Source organism: Ammospiza nelsoni, chromosome 6, assembly GCF_027579445.1.
Source record: "Ammospiza nelsoni isolate bAmmNel1 chromosome 6, bAmmNel1.pri, whole genome shotgun sequence".
In the NCBI taxonomy this organism is placed as follows: domain Eukaryota; kingdom Metazoa; phylum Chordata; class Aves; order Passeriformes; family Passerellidae; genus Ammospiza; species Ammospiza nelsoni.
This window is the reverse complement of record NC_080638.1, coordinates 41,377,927-41,391,527: the sequence shown is the minus strand read 5'-3', so window position 1 is coordinate 41,391,527 and position 13,601 is coordinate 41,377,927. Positions and strand designations below refer to the sequence as shown.

The following is a 13,601-nucleotide window of genomic DNA, read 5'->3' as shown; positions in this document are numbered from 1 at the left end:
TCCCTGGTTTTGCAGTGAAGGAGGAGGAGGTGGCTGCTGGCAGAGCCAAGCTAGTGGCCCTTCTGCTGTTCCACAAGGTGCTTGTGTCCCTCTATGATCTGCTGCACAGCCTCATGGTCATCCAGGGTGGTTAGGTCCCCAAGCTCACTGGCCTTGTCCTCCACAATTTTCTGTAGCACCCGACGCATAATCTTCCCTGAGCGTGTCTTGGGCAGCCGGTGTGTGACCTGTGACGGGGAGGAGCAGAGTCAAGGCAGAGAGAAAGGGTTCAGCGAATCTGCCAGTGTGGGTGTTAGACCAGTTTGCTTGTGTTACCTGAACATAATCTGGAACTGCATACTTAGCAATCTTCTTTGAGATGAGCTCCTGCAGCTCAGCAGCAAGATTCTCCTGTGTGTAGTCACCGGCCTTCTCCTTCAGCACAACAAACACATAGGCTCCTGGCAGGAGGACCACTAGGTCACTGAGCATGGTGCATACCATGCCCCTGAGACCTGCCTGGACCTAGTGCCAGGAGAGCCCCTCTCTGCTGGTAGCCTCAGGGGACGCTCTGTAGCCAAAACCACGTGCTTTTGGCCACACAGAAGCACTGCTGCTGCCACCGTATGCTGCTGCCACCTGAGGCCAAGCCTAGCTGGTTGGTGAGCAGGTGCAGGTTGTGATGGATGTGCTGAGATCCCCACTAACATGCTGTATGGTGTGGACACAGCACTGCTACCGGTCCCACTTCCCACTGCAGTGCCATAGCCCCAGGAGATGTTTTGGGGCAGGAAATAAAGCATCTTACCTTCTCCCTTGATCTCATGTGGATAGCCAATGACAGCAGACTCTGCCACTGCCACATGGTGATTCTGGAAGAGAACAGGGCAGGGCTTTGACTCAGTGCTTTTGGCAGGCTGGCTGCCTCCTGGAGCTGTCCTGACCTGACTTGGCTGCTGCAGCCCACAATAATGTAGGGGAATAAGGAAGGACCTCAGACGGCCTCTGCCCTTTTTCCTTCCTGCCTCAGTAGGTCTGCAAGCACTGATCTTTTCCTCCTGTCCCTGACTGCTTTAGTTTGGATGGCTTTACGTCCCACCCACATCTCTTACCACAACATTCTCCACCTCTGCAGTGCCCAGCCGGTGTCCACTGATGCTAATGATGTCATCCAGCCGTCCTGTTAGCTGGTAGTAGCCCTCACTGGTACGATACACACCATCCCCAGTGAAGAAAAATCCTGCAGTAGCCAGAACCATGCCATAGTCACTCGTTGGAAGGAGCATGTGAGCTGCTCAGCAGCTATACTCAGCTGTATTTCCCTTCCTCCTCTCTGTTGGCTTCAGGGCCCATGTACTCTGCTTCTTCCTCAGCTGCTCAGGGTAAATGTGCCCACCTTCCTTAGTCTTCTGCCTGTGTTGGTCCTGCTCTATCATCAGGCTCCTGCCCTCATTCTGCAGTGTACTGGCTAATGCTGTGCCTGTCTCATCACCGTGTGCTGGGGCACTTTGCTCCAGTGCAGGTGCCTGTGGTCTTGCTGATTCTCTTCGCATTACATCAAGCCAGAAACACACTTTTGGGCTTGCTCAGTGCTCTGGGTGAGTCACAGAGACTGACAGGGTTTGCAAGAGATGCAGCAAGGGGTCTGTGCTCAAGGGGACTGGAGGCAGAAGGACAAATCCACTGCCTTAAAACAGTGTGTGATCCAATTGGGAAGGTTGGTGAGGGGCAGTGCTGTGATATCAGACCTAGGGAGATGAAAGGCCCCAGGACTGTGGAGGGTCTCTGGAAGAACAAAGGAGCAATACCAGCTCTCCTGAATCCTGCCCCATACAGAAAGCCAGCAAGTGGACCCAACCATACCCAACCAAACGTATGCAAGTATCTTGCTACATGTTTTCCTTACCTGGATAAGAAGTCAGGTAAGTTTTCAGAAATCTCTTGTGGTCATTGTAAATGGTTCGTGCCATACCAGGCCAGGCTTGTGAGATGCAAAGAGCTCCTGAGACATCATTTTCCAGAAGGACATTTCCCTGTGAAATAATTACCTTTTAGTAACCATGGCTGAAGATACTTGGGATGTTTAGGTACTGCCTGTTTAACAATGCTGTGATGGAAATCAGGGAGGGCAGTGAGGAGGGTCCTGTGTGCCTCACTTCAACAGGACAGGCTTAGTCTCTCCCAGCATATGCCTGCAACAAAATGCCTCCCATGGTGGGATGCAAGGCCTCTCCAGGGAGACTGGCTGTCCCTGCCCAGCCCTATCCTTCCTGGAAAGTAGTGCCAGGGACCCCAAACACAGCCTCTCTGGTCAGGACAGTGCAAGCTGGACAACAACTCAACTTCTGCACTAGCTGGAAGACCAGCTTCCCTGTTTGTCCCTTTCCAGTAAGGATGGTTGCTGTCTAGCAGAGATGAGCAGGAAAGAGATGCTTACAGATTTCCACTCCCATTGGCAAGTACGCACAGCAAGCACCTGGGGGAAAGGGGGCTGAGCCAGCAGCTGGACTGCAGGTTATAAACATATCTTGTCATCCAGGAGGGAAGGGCTGATCCCAAAAAAGGGTCTCATAGCCATCCCTGGAAGGATTTCAGCTCCAGGATTAGAAGGACGGGGTGAGATACAGATGCCTCCTGTTTCTGAAAGAAAAGAAACTGTAAGGCTCATCAAAGTCAGGGATAAGATGAATGCCAAGTAGCACTGCTTGGCCAACAGCATTTGTCCTGTCACTTACTACATACTGCACAGGCTGGGGCTGGCTTTGCCAGAGAGCTGGGGAAGGAACTTTGCAGAAGCATGATTATGCTCATTTAGTTCAGCAGGGATCTGTTGAGATGTACCCTCAAATCCCCATGTTTATCTAGGTTAGCTTTAAAGGACATTTTTCTCTTGTATGTTTGGGTGCTCAAGGGCCCTTACAGCCTTGCTCATACAAGACTGTCAGCAACAACCACTATCACTTGGCCAGAAAAGCAGCAGGTCACTCCCAAAGCCTGGGAGAGCAGAAGCTGGAACAAGGAATCAATGCATCTCACCAGTTTGCCACCAAGTGTCAACTACTGGGCATCGTGTCTCGCCAACCACACGGAAGTACCATTCCCACGCCTCCTTGTTGATGGGTTCCCCCACTGCAAGGGGAAAAACAATGGGGCAGAGCAGAAATAGTGCAGTCTCCTGACTCTGGGGTCTCATGTGCTGCTACTCTTGGCATTTGTGTGAGGAGGCACAATGTGATGTCCAGGGATTTGCTGCCCCAGCCCACTTTGCTGCACTTACCTGAGCCAAGCATTCTGAGAGAAGAGCGGTCGTACTTCTTCACCCATTCATTGCCGTACCTCAGGAGCAGGCGGATGGCTGTGGGTGCCCCATAGAACTGGTTAATTCTTAACCTCTCCACTGTTTCCCAGTAGCGGCCTGGAATGGAAACAGGGCCACTAAGCATCCACACAGGTCCTCCCAGCCCAACACCAAGGTAGAGAAAGAAGAGGTGAGAGCAAAGGCTCTCCAGCAGCACCAGGACCCCCAGCCAAGTTAATTGTATGGTGGGAAGGATGGAAGCAGTTCAGGAGCAGCAGCCCCTTTTTCTTCACATCACCTAGCTCTGCTACCGTTCCTTCTGCAGGGAAGGAGAGGGATTAACAGTTCCACCCCTGGAGAAGCAGCAGTGGCTTCCTAAGCAGAGGAAACGACTTCCCCTTGCAGCTCCCCTGAGTCACCTCACTCACCAGGGTTAGGGTAGACAGGAGTGCTCTCAAAAAGGACAGTGGTACCACCATTGCAGAGGGGGCCGTAGACCACGTAGGTGTGTCCCGTGATCCAGCCAATGTCTGCCACACAGCCAAAGATGTCCCTGTCCTGGTAGTCAAACACGTACTGAGCAAGAAAAGAGAGGCAGTGAGGGTTTCACCTGGGCCTGCATTCCTGCAGGGGGCACAACAGGGAGCAGTGTACTCTCTGTCAGCCCTAAAATTACTGTGTTCTTCTGTCTTCCTACCACCCCTGCAGGGACACCTTCTTCCTGCAAAGAGTTTCTTTAAAAAAAAAGGTCAGAAAAAATAAAATTAGGTAAACAAAATTGAAGTTAAATAAAAACCAAAACTGTGAAGATGCAGGAGGCAGACACTTAAAAAAACCCACATACAAATTTTCTCTTTTCCAATGGTAAGAGATACAGCTTTTCTTTCCTTTTGCTGGTATCTAGACAAGGCTGATCCAAGTATCCTGTAATACCCAGAACCTTCTGGGTAAGAAAAATGCATCTGTACTTATGTGACCATGTGGAAGGAGAGGAGTCGTAGGCAAGGGCAAAGTGGTAGAGGACTCCATGAGCCTCCTGTAGGCGCTGCTGGACTCCAGATGGACAGTAAACACTCCAAACCCCCTGAGCTCAGCAAGGAGCCCAGCACAGGAGCAGTGAGGCAGCAAGCAGAGGGACCATGTGATGCCTTGGCCCAGAGCAACCCCAGCTGCCCACAAGAGCTGGAATCTCTCCATCTCAGCTGGGTGAGTGCAGGGCTGTGCCTGAAGGCAGAAAGCAAAACAAGCTCTTCTTCCCACTGCCCCATTTATTCCTCAAGAGACCCCTGGCTGCAAGGCTGGAACATGAAGGAATGATGACTACGCTGTGCAGGGCAGAGCTGAGTGCTGTCACATTGGCAGCAACACAACCAGCTTCTTAAAGCACTCTTCATTTACTCAGTGCCTGGAAAGCTTCCTAGGGGCTACTCTCCCACTAGCCTATCACTCCTTGCTGTCTCCTCTGATTTCTGTGGTTTCAGACCCCACTCTTTTCTTCCTGCAGCTCCCTGCTGACTTTCATCTGGGGACTCTGGGGCTTCAAGTGGTCAGAAGTGCCATGATGGAAGCTTCTCTTAGTTCTTCTGTCTCTTTTTAGTGGAGCAGTGAGTTATGGTAGCATCAGTCTGCCCCATCCAGCTGAGGGATCTGAGTGTGCCAGCCCTGTGTCCAGGTTTTCAGTGCTCCTGGGAGCTAACATGGCCACACGCTGCGCTGCCATTCTGGAATGACAACCCTAGCTCCTGCAAACCTCTGAGGGTCTTGAGAGGGTCACCCATCACACTGGGCACAGCTTAGTTCACAGGAAAGCCAAGGGCTCCCACGCCTCTGCACACCGCCAGGAGGTATGGCCTTCAGCACTCAAGGCTAACAGAGAAGAACAGCCAGTCCTGAGCTTGCTTTGTCCCAGGGTGTGTGCTCTGAGGCACTACTGGAACTGCAGTCACACTCAGGAAGAGCCAGATCCAAAGCTAAGGGGCTGTTCAGGTAAGAGCTCCCTCTTACATGGAACCTCATATTATGTCACAGGAATGCTCCTTCCAACCATTCCTACAGCCAAAGGCATCTCTGTGCTGGGCTCAGTGCCCTTTTATCCAGTTCTAAGTTTGTTTTGGGCATTTGTTGTGGTTAAAGGTTTTCCTCTTCCCGAAGATGATCCACACTCTTCAGATACAGACCCTTTGTCATGAGGGCACTCACCAGCTTTTACAGGTATTGCACATGTGCTCCTCCCAGAAGCACTGCCTTTGCTCTCCCACCTGAGCTGGGGTGGTTACACTTAGGAAAAGCCACAGTTTCTAGGAACCAATTAGCTTTTTCCTCCTAACTCAGTAATATAAAATCATTCTTGCAAGGCTGAGTATCCTGTCCAATAGCTCTGTTTAGTGTAGGACAATGAAAGAAGAAAGCCAAGAAGGTAGCTCAGAGCTCAGTATTTATTTGGGAGACCCTGCTATGGAGCACTACCTATAGCCAGATGTGGTCTGCTGGGGCTTGGAAGGCTTCCCAGAGGCTTTGCACTGGATAAAGCTTGTAATGAGCAACAAGGAGCATGTGTCTTCCCTGCACTACCTATGAACTGCTGGCTTATGAGCACTTTGTGGCTGGGATCCATTACCTTGTGTGTGAGAGCAGCAAACAGCAAGTAACCAGCCTGGGAATGAACCAAGCCCTTGGGTTTGCCAGTGCTGCCTGATGTGTAGAGAAGAAACAACATGTCTTCGCTGTCCATGACAGCAGGCTCACAGTATGCATCCTCCTTCATCATCTCCTGCAGGAAAGAGCACAGCAGTTCTTTCAGGGTCTCACAGCCTCCCTTGTGTCATCCCCACACCTGCTTGTGCACCTTTCTCCCAAGTCTCCCTCCCCTCTGAGCGCTTGTAGAGAGCACCCTGCTCCCTACAAACATCTTTCAGAAGAAATGGATGGCAGGGGCTCACCTGTTCAGAAGTTGTGCTCCGTGCTGGCAGCCTAGCCACCCTGTGTGCTATGGATAATTGGCACATGCCAGGTCAGCCAGCAGACCCCTGTGTGACAGTGTAGTAGCAGTCCAAAGCTGGATTCGCAAAGTAGCAGCCCATGTCTCATGTGTTTCTAGGCCCCTGTCTACCCTCCTATGTGCTCTGGCTTGCACTGCCTGCCCCTGGCATACAGGGCTGGTAGTGTGGGAAGACACACCAGTGGCCATTCTAATGCTTACGGGGACTGTCCTGAACTTGTGTGCAGCTCTGACTGCCACTGCTGCTATGGGACAATGTCCCCAAATTCTGTTAATGCCAGCAAAACTGCCATGGCCAGGTGAGATCCTCTCCACCCAGTGTCCCTGCACGCAGAGCAAGCACTTTGCCCAGGAGAAGTGGCAGAGTGGCTGGGCAGCCTCTCACCTCCTCCAGGGACACATCTAGAGCTGTCATGGGAACCTTGCTGGTGGTCCTCATGGAAACCAGAACCCGTTTCACTCCAGTGCACTGCTTCACAGCCTGGTCCACTGTCTTCTTCAGTTCAATAATCTTGCCACCTCTTAGCCCCTGGTTCACTGTAATCACTGTCTCTGACTGGGCTGCAGAAGACAGAAGAGCCACATAAGCAACCCTGCCCCTCTCACCAGTCACAGAGCAGTTTGGCTCTGCCATGACCTTTCACCTCTCTCTCTGTATCCCAGCCTTAGTACTCATGTCTTCACTTAACAAATACAGCAGCTTTGCATCTTGGTTTTCCATTCATTTCTGCCTGTGTTGCACCTCCTTACAGGAGACATTGTATCCCAGTCCTTGAGTCCCATGCATGAAAGAGAAAACCTGTTCACCCCATGGGCTGGAATGTATTTAGTAAGCTCATGCCATTTATTGGGCTGCTAGTACCTGCTCCTTGACTATACATTATGTCAGGACACTCTCAGAGAGCCCAGGGAGTCTCACTCAGAAAACCTTTGCCATCCCCACAACCCTGAGCCCCCTGAGCAGCTGAACCAACAAGCTCAGCACTGTCCCCCACGGGAAACATGTCACTGTTACCCATTGCCTCTTACCATCCCTGATCCTGTCAGCCAGAGACTCTGCACTGAAGCCAGCAAACACCACAGCGTGCACGGCCCCGATGCGGGCACAAGCCAGCATGCTGGCCACTGCCAGTGGGCACGGGGGCATGTAGATTGTCACCCTGTCACCCTGCTTCACCCCTTGCCATTTCAGGGTATTTCCCAGGCGGCACGTCAGCTCCAGCAGCTCCCTGCCCAAAGAAGCAATGGCACTGTTAGAGGCTTTCCTGCAGATCCTACCTGCATGCATAAAGAGTCACAAGGACACAGCTTATGTCCCTACATACCCTAACCCTCTTCACTCTGGAAGACCATGGGAGAGCTGTAAAAATCAGTGGGAAGGAAAGAAGAGAGTGTCTAACATAGACTGCTATTTATGGAAAAGACATAAATTAGAATGATTTCTGTACAACAACAGCCACTGGCAATTTGTCTGGCTCAGCAAACCCACAACACCTCAGCTGACTTTCTCAATGACAGCCTCCACATTTCTTACCAACCTGCACAACCAGTGTGACACTACCCTGCACATCTGGAGGTTACATGTGAGAAGTTAGATATCTTCCCCCAAAACAGGGTCCCATGCTTAACTAAAGCTGAGGTCAAGCAAGAACAGCAGCTGTAGGAAAGCAGTGAGCAGAAAGATGCCTCTCTCAAGAAGCATCACTCCCAGAAACCACAGCTTGGCTGTCAGTGAGTTATTTTATGGAAGGGCTCTCCATGCATAGGGATTGGCAGGAGTCACTGGCCATATTTGTTGTGTGAGGCCTGAAGTCAGAGAAGACAGAGGAACTTGTTTGGTGTGCAGAGGGATTTAAGTGAATTCTGTGGCAGTGACTCAGAGAGCAGGCAATTTAAGCTGGAAGGTGGGAGGCCCCAGACCAACCTAGCAGGGCCGGACAGGCAGCCACCCCAGAGAGCCAAATGCAGCAGCACTGCTGACATGAGGATGAATGTGGGATTTCTCAATGCTCTTGCAGCTGTGAATTTGCCTTCCTTGCAGACCACTGACCCAGAAGTTTAGATAACAGGAACCTCGGTGAGAAGGCACACATGTGACTTTCCTGTGTGTCTTACCTACAAGCATTGCAGGGCTGCCCCAAGGGGCTTATATCTGCCTCCCCAGCTGGGCAGGGACTCCTCAGGGCCCAGGAGATTTCATCAGGCCTGAAGTTTCAGACCAGCAAAAGCAAGCCAACAGCTGCCATACTCTGAATCTGTGTGAAGGGACACTGCATTCCCTCACATGACAGACATCAGCAGATCAGCCCTGTGCAGTGTTCATGCATGCTACCACATGCCTCTGATATGTTGAGAGGTGATTACTGACCTGTATGTCACCCGTACCTCCTCTCCAGGTTCATCCTTCTCCCAGATTAAAGCCACTTTGTCTGGGGCTACATGGACGTGACGGTCCAGACAATTCACTGGAAAGGAAAAACCAGTATAATTGACAGAGCAACACTCAGTGCCTCTTACCTCTCATAAAGCCAGCACTACCTGTCCCATTTTCAGGTCAAAGTCAGGGCTGTGTGTGAGTCTTCTCAGCATTAGCCTTGGGCAACCTTTGTGGATAGCAGCCAGGAGATAACAAGCACCATCCCAAGCCTGTTATGTTCCTCACCAGTCCAATACCTGCCAATCCCCACTGTCAGCTTCCTCCTTACCTGTGACCTCATGCAGTCCAGAGCAGAAAACACCTGAAGAAGTCCCTTTGGGGGGTCACATCCCAGTGCCCTCAGAGTGCTGACAAACATTAACTAAGCTGCCACTCCATCCAGCACTGCCTTGCAGCTGCCTCTGGGGTGAACCAGGGCAGTTTTTAGTGGTGGTGCTCCTAAATAACAAATGTAGGACAAAGGGAAGCTCTGCACTGGAAGGCTGCAGAGTGCATTCATCCAAGATGGAAAAGAGCCAGGGTAAATACGGAGTGCACAGCTCCTGGCTTTCCAGGGACATTGTAAGCTGAGGCTTTGGCTGCAGATCTTCCATGTAGTTTCCCACATTGCTGGCAGCTGCAGTTTCCTCAGAAGCCTTGTTCCACTCTCTGTTTTCCTTAAACCTGCTAAAGTCATGGGATGATGCAGCAGCCCCAGTTTGCATACCAACTTTTTTCTCCTGACCATTTGTAATTTTCCGGGAGAGAAAGAAATGCATATAAAAGGAGAAAAAGTAAGATGTCAAATCCCAAAGGCAAATAACTGCTGCTCTTGTTCCCAAATAGATTACATAAGATCTGATTTTCTCAGAGGTCTGTCTTATATTTTGAACACAGGGACCAACAGCACTGTGAGCAGGACACAGTGTCACCACTCCGTGTCTTATTCTGACAGACACCCTAAGCCAATAGCCCCAGTGCACAGAAGAGGCTCCCACTACAGTGGTGACAGTATGGCTCATTTCTCCTGTATTTTGCCTTCCACAGATACATCTTGCCTCTTCTGAGCAGGAATGACTTAGAGCAACCCTGCCTGCTGAATGCACAGGGTTTCAGGCTTAGTGCCTATGGTCCTGCAGGACAGAGCTACTGCACTGCAGTGGGATCTACAGGGGCCGAGGGAGAGCAACCCAGCTCCCAGCACACTCCAGTCCAGCTGTGACCTCTCCAGTGAAACCCAGCTGCTTCCTTAGGGTTAGCCACACTTACACTACAGCCACTGCAGGACAACTGGAGCTTTTGGGGATCCCCCTCTCTCCAGACCTTTAACTCTGTGCTCTGCTGATACATTCCCAGGGCTGAAGTCACACACATGGAAGCACCTGCAAGCACTTGGTATGATCCCTTGTCCATCTCCTTCCTTACCTGACACATTCAGCTGCCCCCCCAGGAACCAGGATACTCTGCCCTGGCACAAGTCACAGTCCTGGACAGAGTGGAAGGGGGTGATCCAGGTGAGCCGGCTCCTTCCTAGTGTTCCCCAGAAGATGTCACTCTGCTCCACTGACAGCTTGTACAAATCCTGGTGGTCCTTGGGTCTGGGAAAGGCAACAGCTTCAGGCATGTAGGCAGTGAGAGGCCCGCGGCTCCAGGGTCTGGCAGCCACCAGCCCAGAAGGGCATCTGGGAGCCTGAGAAAGAGCTTTGGAGCAGCAGGTCCTGGCCAGCAGCCTGGCCATCACTGCAGGTATCTGCCTCTCACTGAGGAGATGGATACCTGCAGCCCTCACAGCTGCTCGGCACACCTGGCCCAGGCAAGGCTCAGGCCTCTGTGCAAGGTGGTCCTGACTGGACACAAAGCAGCTCTCTCACACAGGGAGCCCGGGCACCCCTTCTGCCCTGCCTTGTTCCTCTCCTCCTCTCTTCCACAGCACTATGGGAAAAAAGAAATTCAATCACTGTAAGGGAGGGGAGACTGTAGAAATATTTGACTGAAAGTAACCTTCATGCTAATCTGATTCCTGACAGCAGTTCTTGAACAGGAGCCAGGTTAAACGTGTGCCTGGGCTCTCCTCAGGGGCCGAGGTACCTGGGCCAGACTCCAAGAGCCTGCTCCTTCTCTCCTGGGGCTGCATTGCATCCCCAGAGCCATCTGTTTCATCCTCACTTGCCTCCCTCACCTCCATCTATTCATCACCATCCTCTCCCTTGCCTCTGCATCCCCCCATCCTCTGCTAGCCACAAAGGCACCTTGGGGCAGATCCCTGTAAATCTTAGGGCCACCCCCATGGTAGTCATGAGTGACGACCAGAATTAATGCCCATTTCTGGCACAGCACTAGGCTGTGGTGGGCCAGGGAAGGTTTTTCTCACCTAGCTGTCAGCTGCAGGAGAGGAATATTGCATCCCATCCCACCCACCTTGCTGGGTGGCTGTCAGAACTGTTCCTCTGGCAGGTTGGGCTGGGCTCTCTGCCTCCTCCCAGCCACTACAGACTGGCTGTACCACCCACCAGCTGGGCTGGGAGCATTCAATGAGGCCATGGTGGAGCAGCTGGGGGTGGTTTGACATGAAGCATTGCAGCCCATCTCCTCATGCTGACCTCCCACCACAGCAGACCTCAGCTGCCTCCCTGCCTCCAAAGAGGGTTTTTTTTCCTACCTTCCTTTCCTTCAAGCCCTATATAGATAGGTTTTTTAAGGTAGAATTTGCAGGATTCCTTAATGTCATTGACCAAATTCCCTTCTCTTCCTAGGGGGCACAAGAGAAGAGCAGAGAAAGGCTCTCCCTGCAAGTAGGGTTGTTCTCAGCCACGCACATCAACAGCAGAGATCACAGGGTTAGGAAATCTCCTCTTTGCTCTTCAAAGTGCAACACCACTCACAATCTATGGAGCTGGTATGTCTGGTGGACAGGCTTGGACACCAGTGTGGGAGACAGGCACCACTTCCCATCAGGTGCACTCATCCCAGACCAAAGACACCCCAAGCTTGGTGGGACCTACAAGGGCCCTGTCCCCTGGGGAATCACAGACTTCGGGCCTACAGCCTCTCCACAAAGTCAGGCCAAGCAGCCTCATTGTTCCACAAGTCTCTTATTTCCTATGCACCTCAGCATTCTCCCTGTCCCTGGAAGCCACTAGGTGTTTGCAGCAGAGCAATCCCAGATTCTCTCAGCAGGGTAGGCGGGGCCTTACCTGGGTCCTGCCCTAACACAGGCCAGTTCCGTTGGGGAGGAGCCCAGCGGCCGCAGAGGCGGGTCCCTGTGGTGCCAGCAGAGCCAATCAGCTGGCTGGTTGTGAAGATTGACACCTGGATAAGCCACTCAAGAAGAGTTGCACACGCCTCTGCGGAAAAGCGAGTTTAAAAACGAGCAAACCCGAGCCGCGCGAAGCTCTCTTGGCTTTCGCCATTTGAGCGCTTGCCTGGGTGGGCTAGGCTGGGCCGCGCCGGGCACTGCTGTGGCGCTGGCCCCTTCCCGGGAAGCCCGCCGGGCCCTGTGCCAGTGAGGCAGCTGGGGCCTCTTTCCGGCAGAGCCTGTTGGTCCTTTTTTGCCAGGGGCTTCGCCAGGCTGTGCCGCTGGGGACCGTCCCAAGGCTGGGTGCAACCATGAGACCAGGACCAGCGCTGGGAGTGACCCCACAGTTGGCACTGGGTGCAGCCCCAAGGCCAGGAGAGCCAGGGAGTGGCCACTGTCAGCCCGAAACGGGAGCAGCCACATGGCCGGGACTGCGCGGCCAAAATCGGCACGACCAGGACAGCAGAGCATGGCCGTGGCTCCTCAGCATGGCTCGCAATGAACTTTGTTTGTTTAGCCGCTTTTAGCCAGCCATGCTGTGGACAGAAGGACAAAAATGGCAGCAGCAGCTTTTCCTGGTTTTGGTGCTCCGTGTGAAGAAAAGCACTGAGTAGAGCCAGCGGCCAGCACAGCTCGCACAGCGTCGGCAGAGACCACATAATCAGCATTGAGAGGCACAGTGAGCGATCTCTCTGATGTAGGGCCTGGATGAGATCAACCTTTCAGCACTGCAGAGCTCTAGAAAAACTGTTTCAATTGATTAAGCATGAGAACTGATGAACCTACAAACTCCAGTTCTCTCCCAAATCAGTAAAAGGAAAAGGTGAAGGCACGTAGAGAAAACAACATGGGACACTGAGGTCAGTGAAGGAGTCACTGAAACTCTAGATGGGAGAGGATTGAGGAGACGCCTTAGTTTTGGGCTGAAATTCTTTTGTAAGGCTATGGTGAAGACATATTTGATATGTCAGACTTTGTTTTTTTCCTGTAATTCATGGAATGCATTGGGGGGAATGTAGCATTCTAACCACAGCCATGAGGAGAAGCATCCGTGTTGAAATAAGCAGATGTTGCAGCTGCTGCGATCCAATGAGAAGCTTGAACAGAGAGAGATGAGAGAGAGGAGAAACCTTGCCCAGGAGCAGAAAGAAGAAAACCTCCATTCCCAGAGATGGACGAAAAGAATTTTTGCTTTTATACTAGAGCAGCTCATCCTTAAAATAATACCCTATAAGTTGACATGGCCCATGAACACACCTGTGGGAAGGCTGCAAGAGATGGGAGGGACTTCATGATTGCAAATTTCCAAGCGGTTGCTATCTATGGAAATTAAAAACCATGAGAGAACTGTTTCTTGTGGAGAAGTCTGCATGGCAAGAGAGACTCCTCTCCCTAAGAGAACTGAAGAAAGACTGTTTTAGAGGTGACAAACTGACTGAAAGTCCCAAATTTCGTCTCTTTACATTTTCAGTGGGAAAGAAAAGAGGATGTTGGGAGAGGAGGAGTGTTCTGAAGTATTCTCATTTTCTTTTTATATTTTTCTTTTGATTCTGGTAATAAAGTTTTCTTTATACCCTTTAAAGTTTTGAGCCTGTTTTGCCCTGCTCCCAATCCA

The 13,601-nt window shown here is 51.7% G+C and overlaps 1 protein-coding gene across 1 annotated transcript; it reads right to left on the bottom strand.

The window, feature by feature from the left end:
- Nucleotides 1-50: 50 nt before the first annotated feature.
- On the bottom strand, nucleotides 51-10,429 carry LOC132074692 (acetyl-coenzyme A synthetase 2-like, mitochondrial). The gene is given in 14 exon segments (XM_059474655.1): nucleotides 51-227; nucleotides 316-440; nucleotides 788-851; nucleotides 1,092-1,219; nucleotides 1,886-2,012; nucleotides 2,489-2,619; nucleotides 3,016-3,108; nucleotides 3,257-3,394; nucleotides 3,706-3,853; nucleotides 5,895-6,047; nucleotides 6,661-6,836; nucleotides 7,305-7,504; nucleotides 8,644-8,740; nucleotides 10,117-10,429. Coding segments are annotated over 14 exon segments (2,070 nt in total).
- Nucleotides 10,430-13,601: the final 3,172 nt, after the last annotated feature.